Raw genomic sequence first — 24,486 nt, forward strand, 5'->3', positions numbered from 1 at the left:
AAATCTCTATTTGGACGATGTCAATGATGACCAAAATAGAAATTCTGAAGTGGAGAGTATCCCATCTGATAACGATTCCCTGGTCCACGAAGATGTAATTGCCGACGAGTTGAATGATGATATTAATGTTATCGATCCGATACCTACTTTTTTTTCCGATTCGGAGGACGATTTAGAAGAAGACACAATTACACTAAAAGAATTACGGTCTCGGATACTCAACGAAAAGCAACAATTTCAACAAGCAAAAACATTTCTAGATTCACTAAATTGGTCTAAGAATAATCCTGCGTTTTCGGGTATTTTGGACTTTACAAGTACTTCGGGAGTGCCTGACTATATTAGAAACAATCCTAATCTTTCACCAGGATCAATATTTCAATTTTTTTTTGAAAACGATTTTATAGACTTTCTTGTGTTTCAAACAAACTTATATGCACAGCAGTTAGCAAAGCCATACAAACCAACAGACAGCAAGGAAATCAAAACATTTCTTGGCATAAATTTAATAATGGGCGTAAAAAGGCTCCCTAGTTATAGGGACTATTGGTCTTCCAACAAATTACTTCACGATTCGTTTATATCTTCACTTATGCCAGTAAAACGTTTTAGCTGGATTTTGGCCAACTTACACTTGAATGATAATTCCATACAACCACATCGCGATACTCCAAACTTTGATAAGCTCTACAAAGTCAGACCTCTAATAAATCACTTACAAGATAGGTTCTTGACATGCTTTCATCTTTCAAAGAATATTTCTATAGATGAATCAATGATCAAGTATAAGGGAAGATCGACGCTAAAACAATATATGCCTAAAAAACCTGTAAAGCGGGGGTATAAGGTTTGGATGTTGGCAGATCAAAGTGGATATTGTCACAAATTTGAAATTTACACTGGTAAGGTAGGTGATGTTGTCGAAAAAGATTTGGGCAGCAGAGTTATAAAGACGTTGTGCCAGGGTTTGGAAAATAAAGGCCATTGCCTATTTTTCGATAATTTTTTTAATAACGTACCCTTGATGATATATCTTCAAGAAAAACAAATATTTGCTTGTGGAACTGTAAACTCTACGAGAAAATATTTACCAAAATTTTTACAAGACAACAAAATGAAACGGGGTGAATTTGATTCTTATACATGCGACAATGGTCTTTTATCTGTCAAATGGAAGGATAAGAGAGCAGTGTGTTTACTTTCTAACTATCATGACAATCAGGATATATCTACAGTAAAAAGAAAAAATAAAAACGGTACAGTCGATGATGTACCACCATGTCCACAACTTCTAATTGACTACAACAAATATATGAATGGCGTCGATAAGTTCGACCAAATAAAATCTACTTATGAAGTTCACAGAAAAAGCCATAAATGGTGGCATAGAATATTTTTCTTTTTAGATGCTTGTATTGTTAACGCCTTTATTATATACAAGGATCTTAATCTTGAAAAGATGACAATGAAGGATTTTAGATTAGCTGTAGCGGAATATCTTATTTCTGTACCTGACATAAAAAAAACAAACTCCGGTCTAAATAGTCCTATTACCATAAAAAGCACAAGCCCTTTGTCCCTCCAGAAAGAAGACTTACATAAGCTAATCATCAACCCACATACTCCACTAGAAGACGGTGTGCCTTGTGTAGTACTAAAGAGAATCAAATACGCACCAACTGGTTTTGTTCGACGTGTTGTGTACCGTTGTGTATGGGAAAACAAAAAGATTGTTTCCAAGCATATAATAAGCACTAAAGTGCGCAGTGGTACAGTAAATGTATCACCATTTTTTTTCAAAAAACGTAGTTAGGTTTTTAAAAATTCTTATCAGAATGTATTAAAGTTGTGTTATGGAATATAAATAATTTGAAAAATTATTATTTTTTTACTTTTAATTAGTCTGCCCACATTGATTTCCAAGAACTGGTGTGTATTACCTTTTATCACTTTAAAGAAATATTTATAATTTTTGATAATTTATATTTTTTATACATACATAATTATATCTTTTAGTCAGAATCATTCATTCATTGCCCTAACACAGTGTGGGCAAAGTATTCAATGTTGAAGATCACATCATTAGTTCGTAGAAAAGTAAATATAGAAGAATATCATCGATTATATTTACTTTTTTTTTGCATTTTTTTTATTTGAAATATTTTAGACAGTTCTCAATAATAAAATGTCAAAATTATTTTAACCCTTCAAAATTAATTTAACCCCTTCAACCCCCAAATTGAAGTTGGAATTTATAATGAATTGTAAAAAAAATTTCTACTGTCAGTATCTATGGAAATATTTTACATATTTTTATACTAATTATAAATAAATATAATAATAATAATTTTACAAAATAATTAATTCTTTCTTCAATATACAAAATCCATAATTGTATGAAATGTATGAAAAAATAAAAAAAATAAAAATATTGAGTTTTTTAGGGGTTAAGAGGGTTAAATTAATTTTGAAGGGTTAAAATAATTTTGCCATCATTTTTTTATTGAGAACTATTGTCTAAAACATTTCTAATAAAAAAAATGCAAAAAATTCATTTTTAGGGGGTAGGGGGTGGTTTTACAAGGGTAGAAATCATCCAGAAGTAATTTTTTCGTCGAGCTCCTCCAAATTAGAAAAAAAGAAGGTTACATAGAACCCGAGATATTACAAATTTGACATTGTCAGTTTTTTCCTGGTTGACACGAAGATCACCCCACCACCACTCTCTGAAGAAGCGTACCCTTACTTTGACGGGCTCTGGATTGATCAATTATGGGCAAATTCAATTAAAATTAACAGGGCATAAAGTTTAAACCTTCATTTACAAAATATTAAAATTTCAAGTCTTAATGTTTATAACTAATTGCTCTGTGATTAAAAAAATAAATGCTAACTCCGGACCTATTAGTCGTAGAAACTTGGTTTTTTTCAATTTGTAGTTTTTTTACGAGCTTTCGAATGGTGTAAAAAAAAGTTAAAAACCGCGGAGTTATTTTATTTGTTTTGTAGGGAAAAAAGTGCCTTTTATTTGGTAACAATTATATACAACTAAATTTGAAAAAAAATTAATTTTTTTTTAACTAGAGGATACTTGGTGTCCCTTCGAAGAAAATGAGTCCAAAAAGAATGTTTTAGTCAAAATCCTGCCCCCTGAATAGTCATTTGAAAATGGGCCTTTTTTTGCAAAAATGGGATAAATAAATGAAATTTTGCAAAAACTATTTCCCCGATCGAGACCATATTTTTCACATCTCTTAAGGATATAAAAACTCACATTTTGGGAAAGTTTGGTAAGATTTTATGAATTATTTAAAAAGTTATTAACAATTAAAGAAAAAGCACTTTTCCGTTTAATTTTGCAATAACTTTTTTGTTTATAAAGCAATTTTAACTTATAGTCTCATTTTAAAGATGAGTTTCTCTAGATTAAATTGTATGTTGAACATTTTTGCTAAGATTAATAGTTTTTTTACAATAACGCGTAGAACGAAAAATGACGAATTTTTGACCTATTTGTTGATAAAAAAACAATGACACTATACTTTTTTCATGACCCAATTGATGAGACGCCTCTTATATTATCATTCCCAAGATTTTCCAACAGTAAAATCACGCCCAGTAATTTTTACGAGTTCTCCATGATTTTTCACCTTTATTTTTTGGTCTACTATTCCGTTTCTTAGTAATAAACTATTAGACCTAGCAAATTAAATTTTTACTCGAAAAAAGTCCTATCCGCTAGATTATTGTAAAATTGTCTAAAGGAACATAATACAAGACATCTCTCATCTCGTGAGTCAAAAACTTTTAATAGCTTATAGGGAGTAAAATTATCTACAAAATGAGACTGGTTAAATTAAAATCGGTTAATAAACAAAAAAGTTATTGCAAAAAGACAAGAAAAGTGCCCATTTTTAAATTTGTTTATAACTATCGTATTTATTGTTAAAATTTTATAAAACCTATGACAAGTTGAGGGTTTTGTCATACTTTAAAAGTGTGCCAAAAGTGGGCGCTGTAGGTGCAATAGTTTTCGCACAATTCTATTTGTTTATAGCGGAGGCTCCAAAAGTTATGAACTTTAAGCCTCTGTACAAACGTTAATTTTCAATCAAACATGATTCTGAAAGCGTCATTGTAATCTTAAAGACGCAATTAAGCGACCTATTAAAAAATATCACCGTTTTTTTGACATTAACATTCTCAAATTGTGCATTAAAAAACCGTGCGTTTTTCGCTTATAAACAATTTGAATAACATTGTTGCTATTTATGCTATCTCACCGAAAATAGGTGCAATGGATAGCTGGAAAAAAAATACAGTTTTAAAATAAAAAAAGTGCCCTCTACGACCAACAGGAGCCAAGATAAGAATCTTTTTTTAAAAAATCGTAGCGCAATTGTTTATAAATATTAAGACTTGAATTTTTCGCAAAATAAAGTTTACGACGTAAACTACGATTTCCCGTGAATTGCATTGAAAAATGTGGAAAATTAACGACTCACGAGCCCTTTAAAGAGAAGGTACTCGCTAAGAAAACTGTCCGGCGGCCGGCGGCGTGGTGGTGGGGGAAGCTCGTCCAAGCGGTAGCGCTGGCGAGAAAAGTTAAATCCAAAGTTTAAATAGGTGCGCGCTCTAAATTTTGCTATATCTCGGCTTCTATTCATCGTAGAAACTTAATTTTTTTTTTAAACTGGGGTAGCTCGACGAAAAAATAACAATGGGCATATTTACGAATTCGTAGAATAGCCCTGAACCCCAGAAAAATGCGTCTTTTATAATTCATTTTTTTTAATTTACAAAAATGTCACAAAAATTATTGATAAACGAAATATTAATTAAAATTTCAATTTCGGAATTATTTTACTATTATTAAATAAATAAATGAAGCTATCGTTCATTTAAAAAGTTATTTTTTTACATATTAAGGCAAAGTAAACTTGTTTTTTCAATATTTTGTTAGCTATTTCATTACGATTTAAATGTAAATATGTGAGCCAACGGTTACTTTCACCAAAACAGGTGGCCCGTTCTTTGAATCAAAACATCTGTTCAGCTATGTCTATTTCTAAGCATGCGCTTTTGAAAAAATTGGTTAGTCGAACTCTCAAAGTAACACGAGTAAGTTATGTTTTAATATATAAAGTTTTTTTATTATATTTATTACTAATTTTATAAACATAACCAACATTAATTCAAAAAATATTAATCACAACCATTTTCAATAATAGATATAAATAATGCAATATAATACAATTTAAAATTTAAAATTTTTTCTATTTTTATGAGCTGTCTGGGAGTCACTTTTCGCTAAAATTGATGGTTTTCCCTGCAAAGTGACAAAACTGTTTTCCTCACTTATTTGTTTAAATAGAAAAGTTAGCTAATAAAAGTTTTTGACTCACGAGACAAAAGATGTCTTGTATTATGTTCCTTTAGACAATTTTACAATAATCTCGCGGATAGGACTTTTTTCGAGTTTCTCTTTTATTTTCGCTAATTTTCCTGGTGTATATATCGTCTAAGTAAAAAACAAAATTCATTTTGTGTATACAAGTTACGTAATCATATTATGCGAGTTCCTGGCGTTCTTCACCTGACCAGCGTTCATAAAACAGTAGGTACAGTACTTTCTTACGGGCTAATTTATTAGCTCGATCATCCCGCGTTGCTTGCAGGTACATAAATAAATCAATTTGGAGGACACTGCTAACCGATTGTCGCATTTATTAGACGGATAATTTATTACAACAACATTATTTTAATTGCCAGTTGTAAGCTGCTCCAGTTCCATTCGGAATGCGAGGGGAGAAAAAAAACTGATCTGCATATTGTTTATTGTTGCGCGTTTTTTAGAAAGGGCAATTATTCGCAACAGGAAATTTATTTGCGTGTTCGCAGACGTACAGGGTCACGTTCTAGCGCTTGCGGTGGCGATATATGGACTAAAGGCACTCGTTTAATATACGTGGTGCAAGAAGTGGACCGATCGGAAAAGATTTGTTGGCGATGGTGGTTTGAAGCGACGTGCAGATCGATTGCAGATCTGTGAGAGGATAAAATGTGTAATTCTAACTTGAATTAAAAAAAAACCTTGATACTCGTATTTACGTAATGTCCATTTACTAGTAAAGTATGCTGCATATAAACTAGGCACAAAAATTCGAGGATAAAGAAAATCCTAAATTTTTAGGTGATTTTCAAAGGGATTTCAACTTCGCGACAGATGACAAATAAAAAAAATCGATTTTAGGAACACTAACCACCTTAAGAAGTCATAAGAAATTCAGCGGAAAAAGATTTTCATGTTTGCTTCTCTTTGAAACGATCGATGTGTTATTTTCACGGGCGGTGATTTCCTATTAAGCATATTTAATTTTTTTAGTAAAATTATTATTCAAGGTAGTACCTGAATTTTTTACCCCTCCCCCCCCTTAAATACATCAGTTTCAGGGTTTGAAAAAAATCGAGTTACTTTTTAAGACTCTGCTTATAATCCGCGAAGTGTTAACAGAAAACATGTTGTTGAAAACAGAATGATTTTTTTTAATCCAATTGTTGTTCTCTTTAGGTGTGGTACTGCATTTCGATCGCATTGTACTGATATAAACTATCAACATTTTATTGCTTCTCAACGAAATGAATAATGTATTTATTGCATTGCAGAATCATTCAACAAAACAATAGAGAACCGTCACTATACCAGGTGATTAAAATGGCTTTTCAAACCAAATTTTTCGCAGCATCTGAAAAAGTTTTAAACGGGGTGTTTTTAAATGAAGTAGCAAAAATGGTGCCAGTGAATGTAGAGCCAAAAATAAGAGGATTGAAGTAAAAATATCTTATATGAAAGCTGTACGGATATTTTTGGTGGTATAACTGCAGTGTTACTATTTTTTTCTGGATTAGAAAAACACTTGTCGACACATTGGTCATTGGTATAAATATTATTTGCCATAATTACTCTGATAAATTACTCAATTGGTACTAATTATTATTGGTTGACAGAAAGTGTCAATTTATTGATGATTGATGATAAAATTGATAAATAACAATTTATTTGTTATGACCTCCGCCTATTTTATTTTTACAAAATTTAGCAATTACCCCCTTAGTGGACGACGACGCATCTAATTTTTTTAATAGAAACTATCGGTTTTATCGAAAAATTACAAGAGGTAAAAAAGTTGCGCAATAAATTAGCCTTCCCAATAAATAAATATTTTTAAGTAATTAATTTGCTTCATATAAAAAATTTGTAATAAAGTATTGCAATGGGGTTGACTGTTTCACTCCTTTATAAAATACACCAATGATCGAACGAATATTGAAAAGTTGTCTCTTTATTAGTAGGATGCTCAAACCAAGTTCCGTGTTTCTAGCATTCCTTATGTTAAAGAAAAAAATTAAAAAGTGAATTTCAATCCCCTCCTTTAAAAGGGTTCAGGGGTGCAACTTTCTTATAAGGTATTTTTACTTCAATCCTCTTATTTTTGGCTCTACATTCACTGGTACCATTTTTGCTACTTACTAAAAACACCCTGTATTTTCTTACATTTGCGTCTCACGTAGGTACTCTAACAATATTGGCGAATTTATATTAAATTTGCAGCATCTAACAGAAACTTAAAAGAAACACCAACTTGTTTGTAGTTCGGTTATTCCGAACACAGAATTGAGTTTATATATATTATATTATCATTTATATAACCCATAATCCCGTGGAATTACCAACTAGTGAAAGTCTTTTTATTGGTAAGGTGCTCGTTATTGTTTTATAGCTGGGATGCGTGGGTAAATGGTTTGGATATTTGTGGAGGTAGTTAATTTTTCATAGCACAAACGAATAAGTTGGAAATTCACGAAAAACTGATATCTAAGGGTATAATTGGTCATTAGAATTGCCAGTTTGTTCATCTGACTTAATTACCTTGAACTTTCGTTAGTTTCATGCTAGTTTTTTACTATTGTTTTCGCCCTATACTAATTTATCGTTAATAAATCTGTTTTTGACGCAAATCCCTTTTTTGAAGTGTCTAGTATTTGAATTTGAAACTTCAAAAATCTATACTTATTATTTCATAATACAGGGTATTCTACAGGCTCTATGTTCTTACATGAACGTAGATCATTATGTGGTGGTGCACCATCGCCATCGTGCTGATCCCATATATTTTGATCAACATTAAGCCCTACTTCTGAAATATAAAATTCAATTTTTTAAAATGTTTGTAACTTCTAAACAAAAATGAATCGGACCTGTTCATACAAAAAAAATGTTTGAAATCAACTCAGCTACCTATCTGTAAAAGTTTGTCGTAGAGCTTGTAGAACACCCTATATACGGATGATTTAGTACAGCTCCCGTATATTTTGCTTTGTTAAGTTTCCACTTAATCCAATGTGAGAAAATTATTAGGTGCATTGCCCACATTCCATTAATTTGCATAAAAAATGTGAAAGCACTTTCAATCGAGGAAATAAATAGGTATTTCTCTAGAAATTATCATATGAAAGACAGTTTAGATGATTGATAACCCCATATAGTGTAAGAGATGGAGAAGATTAAAAAAACACAATTATAGAAATAGAAAGCTCCAAAAAATTACAATAAAATTTTATTATAAAATGAGAAATGTCATTTTCGCGTTGGGTAATTTGCCGTGGGACGAAGAAACCTAAAATATATCTCGACAATCTTATAACTTTATTTTTTAATACGATTTTTGATTTATTATAATACACAGGTGTGGAGAAAATTAGATTAATATGTTGGAAACACAGAACTGTCTTTAAAAACATGCTTATTATGTTTATAGAGTGATATTTAGATAAATGACAGTGGCGTAACTAGACTATCATTCGGGAGGGCCTAACGATTTCTCCCGCCATAATAATTACATATTTCAGTTCCAAGCAAATAAAAATGATTAAAGGACTTTAAACCCTCTAGACCTCCTTTATCTACGCTACTGACTACTTTCAAGGAACTATGAATATCAAGACCAGCAAGAATACGCTGGTCCTAGCTATGGTTTCCTTTTGTGTTCGTCTTGTCTCAGGTGGGATTTCTTGGAAAACATACATTAGTGTTAAATAAATAACGATATAATTACACCCAACACCTGCTACGTTTCTGTCACTTTGGCGCCGATTGGAAGGTTAACAGAAAAGTGGAAGACTAATATCACATTTATTGATTTAAGAACAATTTTAAATAATGAGAAAAAAAATCTCGCCCAGAAGAGATCTTTCATTGGTATTGGAAAAGCCTTGACAGTTTATGAAAAAGAATGTGTACTGTTCATTAATTACTTCTTAAAAAATGGTGAATAAAATCGCCTCGAATCGATTTAGCCGATCCAATAAATATTAGTTCCATGTCATCATCATCCTGTATGCACAATCCCTTAGTATTTGCTGATAAACGACACAAAAAAAACATTAATTAAAACATGATTGCTTTAAAAAATTCAATGCTTAATGCCCCAACATCTTTAGTTTTTTTAAGTCGCCTCTAAAATACAGGATATACCGTAAAGTTCTAATGAGTCAGATTTGGTAATATTTTCGGATGAACAGCCCTTACGAAGGCGGTCTGGTTTTTTATTGTCTACAAACGAACCTCTTTGTTCAAATTTGGCAATTAATCTTTCACAGTTCCTCAGGGGCGTTCCTTTTACCGTAATTTGCGCACAGTCTCAACTACACACTCTCCGTATCTGTAATGAATTTTCACAATCTCAACTTCCGCCGTATAGCGCTCCATTTTGTCTAACCGTGACGTATTTACCACAACAGATGGGCCAGCACAATGCTGCCAACGCTTCGGAATGAAAATGGCGTACAATTTAAATCCTGCGTTACTTTTGGGACAACCTGTAGAAACAATGTTTCAACGAAGCTTTTAACGGTGCATTATAAATACAAAACGTACCGAAATACAAAAGTTGCAAAGAAAATGATGATAGTTTCTTGGAACCACAATGTTGAAACCAAAACCAACATTAAAAAATATTGAATTCGTTTGAATTTTTTTTATAAAACACCACAGAAATGAGACAAACCCCAAATTCAAAGCCAAAGGCTGTGCGGAAGGGGGCTGCACTTGAAAAAACTCGGACAAACACCCATTATTCAACGACATTGCCAGTGTCGACACCAGAGATCGAACCCGGACCAGAATAGGAAGTTTGGCCGAGAAATGCTTGCCACCGCATGCTCGACCGACTACGCTACTGTGGTGATGATTAGTTCAAATCTTTAAAACAAAATAAAAAAGGGAGAACTGAAAATAAAACATGTTTTTCACATAGTCTCTCTTTTACAAAGTAATCTCAAAAATCCGTAAAGTTTGAGTGAATGTAATCTAGGTTCTTAGAGTTACACCCATAGGCGTAGCTAGGATTTTTGCCTGCGGTGGGCTCAGAGCCATTTTTCCTTTGATTCTAATTGGATCATTTTTATTCTGGGATGGGCGCCAGGCTCTCTGGGGGAGGCCGTGGACAGCCCTCACCCCCTAGCTACGCCCATGGTTACACCCTAGATTTGCCAAAATGTACAAACAAAAGATGAGGTTAAATAAAAAATAACCACCTGCTTCTCTTCTAGGTCAGGTCGGCTCATCTCAGTTTTGATCAAAAAAACGAAGTCCAATCTCATTCAACTGTTTCTAAACAAGGAAGCGCCAAGCAATATTAAGTAATTAAATATCTTCCGTCTCTTTACCTTTGATAATTACCCACAATAAAGTTTTACGATCAAAAATCGTGGCCTGTTGGCATTAAAACCATCGATTAGCTTTAATTGGGTTTACAGACTTACAGCCAATAAAATTATCTAACAATCCAAAGGAGAAACGTGGTGCCCTATCGCTACGTCATCCGATGACGGCTTTACGATTTTCCGAAAGGTGTAAATTAACTCGTCAAAGGTGTTACGAGTTACGAACAGAACAGAACGAAGTTATGAACAGATGATAAAATTAGTTTTTGCTCCATGCCTAATAGTTAACTTGATAAATGAACGTTCTTGTCAAAGAAAAATAAATACGAAACGTTAAGTTGTCGAGAAGGTGGTTTGTTTAAAACTTTAGTTAAAAACCCATAAAACTTTTTAGATTAATTTACTTCCTCGACTACATCATTCATCAGAACTTACTGAAATATAACTCTTTTTTAAAGTTTTGATCTAATTTAAACAAATTAAAAAACAAAATCGAAACAAATGAAGTTAAACAATTTTATTTAAGTACGTAGTCAAACTTCAAGGGCAGATTCTTTGAGTAATTCTAAGATAAAAAGTTTATATAAACAAACATAGGTCCGGCAATAATGCTTCATCTTCAAATTAAAAAAAAAATAGTTTTTTTCGTAAAAATCTCAGTAGGTAATCCTTTAGCGGAATTTGTTGAAATTTGGCAGTGTTATTTATGGCAGAAAGGGGGTAACTTAGCTGGAACTAGATTAAAATTATTAAGTCCAGTGGCGTCCTGTGGGCACCTTTACCAATATTTTTTACAAAAATAAATGTGCGCCACTGACTTTTTTAAACTTTTAATATAATTTTTCGCATTAAGCAACTAATAATATAACTTTTTTTTCTCTTGAATTTTTTTCGTATATTGGCTTCATTTTTGGAGAAAAAAATAAAAATCATGGATAATAAAAAAACATTTTTTAATAATAATTAATAAAACACAGAAATTTTTTCAGCTAGCATTAATGTTTATAACAATTTTCAAGTCTAGAATAGACAGTTCAAAAGTTTTTGATAATTTGGTAATTTTAATTTTTTAAATTATGAAATTGAGAGATTTTTATAAGAAGCACCTGATTATAAATTTCTCCTAGAAAAGGTAATTCGATATAATTAATATGAATCGATGGATTTAACTAATTTTGGACAAGTTTTTAGGTCATATTAATAAGAATTATAATCATTATTATGTTAAAAACAATGAAAATCTAAAAAAATATTTAAGTTTGACCGGTTATAACTCAGTCAATATTAGTCCAAAAACTTTTGAAAACGTATCATTTTGAAGGGAATCTCATTTAGTTTTTTTGTATAGCAATTTTATTTGGCTACTTCTACTATAAAAAAAATTAAGCCAAAAAATTTAAAAAATCAAATGATCTTATTTTTTGCTTTTTTTAAATGGTTTATTAGCGATTTTTTGCATAAAATTTTTCTTTTCAATCTTTTAAATAAGCTACTTCGATGGGAAATTCAATTCTCTACAAAATTTTTCCTATAAACTATATCGAAATTTTGCTTCGCTTTCGTGCTATATTTAAAAAACTGCAAAAGTGCATTTTACCCCTATCTTCAATTTCAACCGTCTAATTTAATAGCACTCCGCGGTTTTTTCATTTTTAATGACTCTTCGAACAAGTCATATGATGAAAATCCTTGAACGTCTTATTTCCTTCCTTTTTTGCAAAAAGCGTATAAGGGTAAACGCGACTAAATCGAAAAATTGGCTAAGTTTGAGCGGCCATATGTCAGTCAATTTTCATCCAAAAATACTTTACAATTTCTTTTTTTGAAGGAAATTTTATCTATTTTTTTATGAAGCAATGCCTGTACCTATCTTTACTAAAAAAACTAGAGGCAAAAAAGTAAAAAAATCAAAAAAATCGAATTTTTTGCTTTTTTTACAAATTGCTTATTAACGATTTTTTTGCATAACATTTTCCTTTAAATAAGCCATTTCGACGGGAAATTCAATTCTCTAAATAAGCAATAAAGTTGTTCGAACATCATAGTTCCTTTTAACCCTGTTTTTGGATATAATCAATAGCCTAAAATGAAAATGTTTTTCTCAGAAACGGTTCATTTTATTGTATCGCAACAAGAGATACTTTTTTAAATAATTTTTGATACTCTTTAACATGGTGCTGTACAAATTTATAAAGCGGTGAAAACAAAAAAGTTGTGGGCCATAGATCGAAGATTAAGGTCAGGTTAGGCCGTTTGGCACTGAAGTATTTGCATCATATTTGGAACATAAATGTACAAGGGCACTAGTAGTATATAGGAAAGACTTGGAAAAAATCAAATCACAAATAAAAAAGTTATCTAAGAAAAACTAAAAAAAAAATATTTTTTTTGACATCCTGTATCTCCGTTAATATTGAGTTTTCGAAAAATTGTTATAGGACTTTGTGACTCTAATTTTTGTGAGGAATCACCTCCTGAAGTTTTGACGCACAATTTCCGGACACCCTGTATAGAAGATTCTATATAAAATAGAATTTCAATCGCAAATAAATTGTTACCATCTTCAGCAGAGTTTTCGGACCTTGTCAATAATACAACGTCCGCAGTAAACTTAAACAATTACAGCAACACCCAGAACTAAATCTACGATAACTGACAGCACTGGATCTGGCATAAATTTAACGTCCTGTTTACAATAAAGATTTGAAATGTTATATTACTTGAAATGTACATTGTATTTTGCAGCTAGGTGACAAAAAAATCTCACTTAGTCAACTGAAAATTTAAGGAAAATGTCGATTTTTATGACAGTTTTCAAAAAAAGTCAGTGCTAGTTAACTAGTATCTTTTTGACATTCCATGATAATTTTCGGACAAGTTAATCGCACTGGGTAATAGGTATTTAGAAATAACTCTAATAATACTAATAAGTTTTCCTCCCACCTTTCGTCACCATCTTCTCGACAATGTTTCCAATGAGAGAGAACCATCCTAAATGTCAACAAAACGACCGAATAAATGACCATCCAATACAGTTCAATGTTCTATGTCATTCTTTTTCTTGTCCGCGAAGGTTAACAAATCCATTTGTATCAAATTATTTTCGTTGATTACAATATTATGATAATGAGTTACACATGTGTTGTAAGTACTCATAATTCGCTGGTGTCGGACATCCTGTTGGTCTCGTTTGAATGACTGTTTCTTTTTTAATTAATTAGGCTCTTATAGTCGTCTAAGGCGATAATTTTTTTGTTACATCAGCCAATTGTAATAGCACCTAAAAAGCGGTTATGCTAATTCCTGTTTGTTTTGGTGAAAGCGACAGTGCTCACATTCCATTTCCACATGTGAAGATGCCAATGGCAATTAGATTTATGTTTGTTGTAGAATGGACATCCTAGAAACTAAAAAAGATGGTGCCAGTACAGGACTTTTTAACAAGAATAATTGCTGCACTTACAAAATTAAAATGTTCTTAAATATGTAAATGTTACACAGAGTTTTGTCTGTGGATGTAAATTCTACAGAACAATTTTGACGATCCAAACTCGCGTTCCCAGTAGAAAGATTAATGCTTGGACGATTTGTTAGAATTATTAACAAAAATATATTTGATAAATAGATGCTTATTTATAACTCGGTATAACGATACTGTAACAATAACTGACTATATGGACTCTAAATTCGAAACTTTAAATTTGAATCGTATGTCACACATACTGGCTAGGTACTTGTACCTGGTTATATAACTGCAGGTTATCAAAGTCGACGTTCGATCAACTCTAACGCGAACGTGTCGAAACCTGGGCGATCTTCGGTACGAAGTCGACTCTCGTAAATCTGGCGTTGCCCTCAAACTCGCAGCTGTTTCGGTGGGCTGGAAATATGTATGTGATTTTTTGAGTTTCTTTTCCGGCGGACGGCACGGTTCTTCGGTCTTCCCCTGTACTCTGGCTCGGCAATTTCGCGGTTCGAAGGATATCAGGCCGAAGTTCGCTCACAGTTTTCATACGACACCATCAATGATAGAAAAAATGTTTTTACGTGAAAGCAATGTTATTTTCGATGTTTTCTCAGATATTCTAGGGTGGGCAGTTTTATCAGTTGACTCACTTCGTGAGCCTTATGCGAAAGTTTGCCTATTTTTTTGCTCCGTCGAAATTTATTAGTGTTGGTTGGGAACACCCATAATAACTGGTCCATAACTCACGTCGACTTGCATAACGGTTAAATCAGACGGCATCTGTAGAGTTCGTGGACGCTAGTCACTATGAGGATTGTTTCCACTTCCTAGTTGTAATAATTCACAATTAACTGCCAGACGTTTCAATTTCTTTCAAATGTTATCGAGATGTAATCTTGTACCATTGGATTGGATCTCTCGACGATATATCTTTAAGGTTACCAAATAAATGTTTCTTTGACGTTGCGAAACGTTACAAAATATTTAATTAAGATGCAAATTTTGCAAATAGATTAAGTTTAATCAGGCTAAAATGTCCCCATATTTGTTCAGAAAATGACCGAACATTATTTTTTTAACCTTTTTATTTTAATTTTTGTTTGGTGTGGGCCTATGGCTACAATCTCTAATGAGGCTCTAAAAAAAGCTTTCGCAATCAGCATCTTGCCAAATAAAATTTCAAAAATTTGAACACGTTTTGATTTTATTCTAAAAAAAAAAAGGTGACGCAGTCAGTGACTTACCGATATGCCGATATGATAGACGATAATATTAGATCTTTTTCTGGGGTTTATGTTTCGATTATTCCTTCATAGATTTTTTAGTGTTGATATTTGAAAAAACATTTTATAAAATATTTCCGATTTTGATGAAATTATATTTAACGATTTGTCTGATTATACTTAAACATTTACTAAATTTGACTATAAAGTCACTGCTTGTAAAGTTGCTACGATAACAATTGGAACCTGTGAATCTCAAAGCACAGGACCGTCTGCACTTCTCTTGAAATTTCTTCCTGTACTTTAGGCATTATCTGTCTCGTAATTTATACTCGAATAGCCATTGGGCGAGTCCGGTATTGGTAGACCAGTCCGCCTGATGTAGAATCGACGGCTGCACGCTGGTCGTCAAAGCAAACTGGTCCACTAGGTCGTAAATAATTTTTTGCATGGTATTAGTTTAGTGTCGAGCGCTGTTCACTTGGTTTTGCCAGTGCAGTAGAGAGCAGTGCTTGGCGTTGTTATTGGTATAATACGTATTATTAATTATTAGTTATATAATATGATTATTTGTTTATATCGTAACCAGTAAAGAGTAATAGTTATTAAAATAAATATTATATATGCAATTATCTAGTAATTTAGCATGGCTTTCTGGAGACTCTTTGAAACGGAAGATAACGAAATAACCCGGGAAAATCCCCAAACAGCCGAGCCGGTTTTTGTCCAAAGCGTCGTCACAAACTCAGAGTTTAAAAACAAAAATTTACACGTACACAGTCAACGTATTATTTTAAATATATATGAATGTTTGAAAAGAGAAAATAGTGAACAATGTGGTAAAGAAATTAGGAAATGGATTAGAGAATTAACTTAGATATCAGAAACGTCAATTTATCGTGTAATTAAAGAAGGAGACGTTATTAATCACGGTACAAAGAGGAAACGGAAAAATACAAAATTAAGGAATATTGTTGATTTTACCAGAGATGTAATATGGCGTACAATTTATAATATGTATAAAGAAAATAAAGTTCCTACTTTAAACATGATTCGAGATAAATTATACGATTATCCTGATTATAATTATAAATCTTTGGATACTTTACGACATGTTACAATGCGGTTTTAAATAAAAAAAACTTGACAATCGTACAGTAATTATTGAATCACGACGTATAGTTGCACTTCGGGAACATTATTTACAAAAAATTTGAGAATATAGTCAACTAAATAGGAATAGGAATATAGCTCGGAATATAGAATATCTAGAAGAGACAGGGCAAATTTTTTCTGGACGCCTATGGATTCCGTACAGTTTATGAGTTAAATATTTCATCTACCAAGCACTGGAGATTTTCTCCGAACTCTTTCCCCGGAGTCCCCCCGGAGTTTGCTCCCGGACTTTTCCCGGCACTTTTTCCCCGGAGTTTTGCACGAAACAGTTGGTACACATTTGTTTATGCTCAAAACTCGACTGCCTAACAGCTAATAACATTTTGCTACTTTTTATTGCTGTATATGTTTTATAATCAAAGCTCCACTTCCAAAGCTTCAGTGCGTTTAATTCCCGACAATTAGGGCGCGTGTTTAAACTGAAACACGTGTTTTTTATTATTTCTTATACGGTCTAAAAATAACCGTTCCTATAGAAAGTTTTTTTTTTTCAAAAATAGGAAGCAATTTTCTAGGCAACGCTAATTTTAGAAACTAATTGGAATAGCTATAGGTATTATGATCAATATAGGGTCAAATGTAAAAAGTATTCATTCCACAAAATCTAATTGATATGAATGTTCTAAAAAAAAGGGCACACAGTCAACGACTTACCGATATGCCGATATGCATAGACGATAATATTATACAATACGCGCCTAAAGTATGGAATAAATTCAGTAAAAACGAAACAATTTTTTTTTGGGAAAAATCCTCGAACAGGTCGATTTTTAATTTACAAAATACATATTTTAGCGGAAAAGGCGATTTTCAACCGTCATTTGTTTTCGAGTAATGACGTCATCGATTTTTTTTTAAATAGCAATCCCTTATTTTTTTTCTTGATTCTGAAAGATCGTTTCATTGTCGATCCGACAGTATTAAAATGTTGCCATCTTACGCTGACGTTTTGCATGAGGATTCTCATAATGCCAATAATCAAGGTTGTGGTGATTGAAAACTCCTTGTTAGTTGAAATGAGCTTCATCGATAAATAAAACATTATAAAAAAAATCTGGATTGCGCTGAAAGGATCTTCGTTTTTGCTATTTCTTATTTTGTATAGATTTAAATGGATTTTAATGGTGTTAATATTAAACAAAAAAATTATAAATTTGAATTTTTCTTTACAAAATTTTCCGAAAACGGCTCCTCTTTCGAGATTTTAGTATTCTACATTTCTGTTTTATTTTTTATTTTAGAATATATATCCGGCCGCTGGGGAGTGAATTATGACTCACCCTGTATAATACAATTTTGGAGTTCTTCTAAATTATGTGGTCTACTAACGTATACTTTGGACTTTAAGTAGCCCCATAAGAAATAGTCCAGGAGTGTAAGATCTGGGGATCTCGCGGGCCATTCTATCGGTCCTCGTCTGCCGATCCACCTCCTAGGAAAACAATTGTCCGGAAAATCTCGAACAGGGCGTGCATAGTGAGGAGGTGCACCGTCTTGCTGAAACCATATGGTGTCATCAGGAATATCAGGGTCATTATCGTTAGGAAAAATTACTGCAAGCGCTGGAACAAGGTCATTTTGTAAAGACTCTAAATATCTTTCTCCTGTAAGGGTTCCTTCAAAGAATGAAGGCCCTACTATTCTGTTGTCAACTATTCCAGCCCACACATTTAATTTTTGTGGGTGTTGGGTATGTGTCTCTGCCATCCGATGAGGATTTTCCCGACTCCAATACCTGCAAGTTTGACGGTTCACTGTACCATTGAGACAAAACGTGGCCTCGTCTGAAAAAAGTATTTGCCGGTGTAAATCTCTATTTACCTGAGATAAATCCATCATAATTTCACAAAAGTGTAAGCGGCGGTCGGGATTGTCTTCATTAAGTTCCTGCACAAGTTGAATTTTGCAGGGATGATATTTTTCCTTCCTCAGGATTCGTTGCACTGTAGTTTGACTAATTTCATTGTTTTAATGCAACCAATCGCGAAGTATTATGAGGATTATCTACCATACTTATCAAAATGTTCTGTTTGTGATCTTCACTAACGCTTGGACGTCCAGGCATTTCGAAAAACTAAATTTGATAACGTTTTTGCTTTATTTTAATTGATTTGGGTTTTCTAACATTCAATCGTCATTTACTCGAAAACTTTCCTATGTATGATGGCAACATTTTAATACCGTCGGATCGACAATGAAACGATCTTTCAGAATCAAGAAAAAAGATAAGGGATTGCTATTTAAAAAAAATGTCGATGACGTCATTACTCGAAAACAAATGACGGTTGAAAATCGCCTTTTATGCTAAAATATGTATTTTTTAAATTAAAAATCGACCTGTTCGAGGATTTTTCCCAAAAAAAAATTGTTTCATTTTTACTGAATTTATTCCATACTTTAGGCGCGTACTGTATATGCAAAAAATATATGATAAAAAGCAAAAGACAAACTCCAGGTGTTCTTAATGACCACTATGATAGAAAATGTTCAGCTTCAATCAAATTTTATCTAAAAAAAAATTAGTAAATTAACTTCTTCTAAATCAGTTTATTTTCATCCAAGGAAGTTACCTTTGAAGTATGGCCTACTTGTTTCCGACCACCCTGTACGCCATACTGAATTTATTCTTGAAAAAAAAGTTATAAAAATTTAAAAGCACACTCCATCAAGTCCACCAACTGTTTACAAGTAAAGGAATATTCGATTTTCCTTAAAAAGCAGTTTTAAAAAGCTTCACCGAAACGATCGGTCTTGAATAATACCTTCACCGCTAATTACAGTCCATCAATCATTAAAATCAAATTATTGTGAAAGCTCCTTGACGGAAAACCGCTAGTTGCAACTCGAAGACGTACACACCATTAGTGTGTTAACACTATTACCCGAACTGACGTCGATTGTGTAACTAAACTGAAGTTTTGTAACGAAATTATTGAATGGTACATGAATACATTAACGGCTGAAGGTAAGTGCTTTAATTATCGAAATATGTTTTAAAGAAAGTTGCCTGGAACGGCGACATCCTTGGGAAAACCGTTCACAAATTGTTTCTGTTATTACAACCGTGACCGATCCCTGTTAAAACCGTGTTACAAAATTGTGGCTGTGTGTACAACGTTCGAGCTCTATTAATTTGACCATATACGTAGACGGAGGCGTCTGAGTCTCGTCTGCACGGCCAAGCCAGACCAAGCCAGACGTGCCCAACTTCCATAAAAGGCGTCTATTTCCCAGTGGCGTAGGCAGAAGTCAGGGGGGCTAGGGCAAAACAATTTTAAGGGCCTTTCCACTATCCTATATAAGGTGAATTTTCCAAACAGGACTTTCCAAAAATAGGTATTTCTAGTGAGGACATCTCTTGGCAATTAAATGCGTCGGAAAGGTAGATCCTTCACTGATGTACTGTCAAAATTTCATGACATTTGGACGAATAGAAGCGGAGTTATTGCGTCTGAAATGACAGTATGTACAAAAATGAGCATCGAACAAAGAAGAAATAAATGATGAGCAACATGTTGATTAGCCAATATCTTCATTGAAATTCATGGAATTTGAATTGAGCATCTCAGAAACATCAATTTATCCAATTTTGCCTGAATATTTGGGCTACCGAAAAGTGTGCTTGTTCCGCAAATCGTTTCAAATTATTTTTTAACAAAAAAAGGGTGATTCCCCAAAGTGTCATATTTCAATGTTGACATCTATAGTTGATTGATTATTTACGTTTTTCTTAACTGACAGTCTTATTGAGTTCTAATGATAAAATCAACTACTATATTTCTAATCATGTCTTTATAGATAACACCCTGTATATCCAAAATCAAAACTATATTCTTGTACATTTGAAAACAAGCAGAATGTTTGAACAAGAATTTTCCCAGTTTTTTTTCAATGAAATGAAAAGGAAAAAAAATATCTTCTATCTCCATCCGTGGGCGCTGTAGTTTTTAATATTAAGATTCCAACACAGCTGAGGCCCTCATGCCTCGATCTGCCCTGCTGTATCTACACCACTACTATTCTTTAATATCGTGCCGAAATAAATAATAGAAGCCTTTAAAAATGTTCACAGTTTTCACATCTACCATTTTAGATGATTAATGAATAATTTGAGGCTACGTGTGATATTTATAAATATATTTATCACCGAAATTTGAGAAATAAAAAACTAATTTCACTCTTTTTATACAGGGTGTTACAAAAAAGTAGGTCAAGCGGTTTAACCGCATTCTTTGGATGGATATTTCTTACGCCACTTTTCATTTAGACGCTTATTTTTGAAGATATAGGGTGTCAAAATTATAATTCAAAGATTGATTTAAGTTGAAATTCATTCATGAAATTTGAAGAGACTTTTACTTTATGCCGACGCCCACACATCTTTAAACTAACAAAATCTTAATATTCTTATTCGAACCCCCTTCAAAGCCCTAAATAAAGATTTTGCAAGCGTGAAAATTATAAAATAATTGCAATGTGTTATTAAAAAAAAAAAAAAAACAATATCTTTAAATTACAAGCACGTACAGGAAAATACTGTAACGATTTTTGACCAAAAGTACACAAAAGATGTGTCATCCAAAGGTAAAAAAAGTATGTCATATTGGTCATTTCAACTGGGTATCTTCAAATTTAACGGAATTATTAGTACAAGATTTTGAATAAGAAGCGTCTGAAAGAAAATAGGGCCCCATTATTTTTACTTAAAATATATGGTTAACGGTTTGACCTACAGTTTTGTAACACTCTGTATATCAGCGTGAGTACCTGAATAATCAGAAATTTATAACAAAATACAGTTTAATTTGTCGTATACTAAATCTTAGATATTAATTGTATGTATATTTATCGTTAGATATATTCTCTTAAGTTTTTTGTGTCTGGTGGGCTCAAATCTAGTAACCGAGCTGGCCAAGGATGTCAGTTATACTTCAAACTCTACTATTTCTGTGTTTATATAATATATTTACTGTGATTTTTTTAAAGAAATTGAAACAAATCATGTTTGCAAGTTATTTTACATTTTTTTTCTACTTTAAACAGTGGTTTTGATAGACCTGGTTAGGAGTCTAGTAAACAATAACAAGATTAGGATTGCAATCATACTGGGGATTTTTCATTGACAGGTAACAATAACTGAAAGATTTGTTCTTAAACTGTTGCTTATACAAAAAAAAAATAGCAGATACTTATTTTTTCGCAATCAGATTGGACTATCTGGAAATTTGTTCAAAAATGTATGATCAGAAATTATACAGGGTCCAGAAATTAGCTTGCAATGTTTTATCAGCGCATTCTACGACCCAAAATCAGAGAAAAAATATATTATATGAACATTGGCAATGTGAGTCCTTGTAAGGTTTTTTCCAAATAAACGATGAAATTCAGAACTGGTTATGACTGTTATGAATTTAATGGTAAAAAAAGTACAAAATTCAATCAGGAGCTCTTTGGGTGTGAATTTTTCCATTTAATTCAAAAATTAAAAACTGTGGAGTGAATAGATGCTCGAGTTTTTGAAAATTGTATACCTTATTTTCAAACAAAGCGAAGGGTACCTTTCTACCATCTAATTGTCCAAAATTTCAAATTTTTTAATAAAAAATTGAAAAGTCCACACACAAAGGAACTAGAATACCTGAAACTTAGTTACAACCCCTCACTTTAAAACGCCCCTTAGAAAAATTAAAAAATATTTTTATACAATTATATTTGCAACTAAACAATAATAGGTACTTGGGTTAAAATTTCATTGTTTTAAAAAAAAATTCTCAGGGGCTCATCATTAACGCCTATGTTCAATATTGCAGGCTAATTTCTGGACACCCCGTGTATGATTACTACAATATTATCTAATGCATATGTAAGAGTCGGATTATGATTTTCCCAAAATGTGTGTCAGCATTAATATACAAATTAGACTAGAAAGTCGATAAATCATCGCAGCCAAACAAGGTTTCAAATCTTGAGGAGAACCGGAACTGAATTTTTTAATTCCGAGATTATTCTCAAAAATTCTTTGGGCTACTCACTATGAAAACGTTCATTTTAGGCCTGGACACAAACCACCAGTCGCACTTAAAACAGTTCGTAACTAGTCTATGACACTTGGGGTACCGAACGTGAGAGACGCCGTGCCGTTCTCGATCATTTCACCAGCGGGGTCAGAATGTGCTTGTGTCGAGGTCTTCGCGCGCACGGCGAAGTCTACCGCGGCGTGTTGCTGGCAAAAACCTACTCGAAGAAGGCGAGTGGGGACGCCAGGTCGTGAGTGGTGAAGACAAATGCAGCGCGGTGGTTATATGGATCAAGGGAGGCGTTTTGGGACCGGACCGCACACGCCGCTATTCCGAATCGAGTCAACCGTGCGCGCCGCGTTACACACGAGGTAGTTGTGGGTTCGCCAGTCGATTGCAAGGTGTAAAATCGATCGCGAAGGATACATACGGTGGCCCGTTTTACTGCAGATAATGCAGAAATCGACCGGATCGTTTGCGTTATTTCTGCGGCCCCAGCGTTTTGTCTACATTCACTGTATTTCAATCTATATATATTGTATACCAATTAAAGATTACTATAACACTCAAATGTCACACTAGTACGAATTAGCACTACCGTTTTTTTTAACAGCTGGCATTTCTCAGGAAGCAGCTTTCGAGGGTTCCCCCACCCACATCGTACCACAGCTGGCTTCAGTCCTCAGTCTGTTATTGTCGGCAAACTAGAGAGTCTGAAAAGTCCGATCGGTGCGAATCCGCACTAGTGTGACTTTACTGTGGGCAAAAGTGAGGCTGATTTTATATCACATAATCTAGAAATAAAGTGAATTGAAATGCAAATTTCCGATTTTTTTCACCTCATTTTACTTTTTGAATGGACTAGATGACTAGAACATTGTTTACATGGTTATTGTTAACAATTTTTCAAACATATTTTTTCATTAATAGTTTAATTGTAACATAATATTGTTTAAGTTAATATTTTTATACAAGAGTGCAAAATAAACATGAATTTACAGAAAAAGAGCCAAACTTAAAAAATGCTTATTTTCGAGATACCGGGAAAAATCGATAATATCGATAATATCATTTTATCAGTGTGTGGTATTTTTTTTCTTAGAAATATAGACTTTGAACTTCAAAATCCTTTTTTTACTCTTCCTCTAGCCATTATTTATAAAAAATAGGAATTTAAAAGAAAAAGTAAATTTTCGAAAAAATGTGTTTTTTTCAATCGCATTTTTTATTAACAAATTAATTTTTTCTTCAAACCTAATTACATCATTCGATTTCTCGGAAAATCTGACCCCAGTTTTTATATAAATACGCTGTTTTCGTTAACAAATAAAGAAGACATAAAGGTTCCAAGTTGGCAAAATCCCAACTCGCACTAGTGTGACATGTAAGATGGCCCACCCCAAGTGTAACCTTTGAGGGTTAAGAACCGTTGAAATAAAACGGTATACTCCACTGCCAAAATAGTAGGCAATGACTCATTCCCAATATCAAAACCATTGCTCGTACAGGGAATGTAATTCCATGGGCGTATCATTTTAGAAGATTCAGAAATATAGAACAACAAATATGTAGATAGGTATGTCGATTTTGGTGAAAACTAGATTATCCCCACAAAATTACACTTACATTGCTGTATCGAAAAATCCAACAGAATTGGACAAGTGGCCCCTGTGAAAAGTCTATTTTCGTAGTGTCTACCACACTACGAAAATAGACTTTTTCGTTTTTTTTTCACATTAAACACATATCATACTTTCATCTTTTATCTTTTTTTAAATAAGGCAGACCAAGTAAATTTATTAATTTATCACAGAAAGTTGCCATTTGCCACATTTCATATAAATATGTATAATCAAATGTATGTATAAACAGAACATCG

The 24,486-nt window shown here is 32.9% G+C and overlaps 1 protein-coding gene across 1 annotated transcript in view; it reads right to left on the bottom strand.

Annotated features, from left to right (window-relative positions):
* LOC108909140 (protein spaetzle 5) overlaps nucleotides 1–22,966 on the bottom strand; it is a 46,432-nt gene extending 23,466 nt beyond the window's left edge. The window contains exon 1 of the mRNA XM_018713376.1: nucleotides 22,623–22,966. Within this exon, the coding sequence (XP_018568892.1) occupies nucleotides 22,623–22,637 (15 nt within the window). The 5' untranslated portion in view covers nucleotides 22,638–22,966. The remainder of the gene's footprint in view (nucleotides 1–22,622) is intronic.
* Nucleotides 22,967–24,486: the final 1,520 nt, after the last annotated feature.

The sequence above is a fragment of the Anoplophora glabripennis genome, unplaced genomic scaffold, assembly GCF_000390285.2.
Source record: "Anoplophora glabripennis isolate ALB-LARVAE unplaced genomic scaffold, Agla_2.0 scaffold346, whole genome shotgun sequence".
Lineage (NCBI taxonomy): Eukaryota > Metazoa > Arthropoda > Insecta > Coleoptera > Cerambycidae > Anoplophora > Anoplophora glabripennis.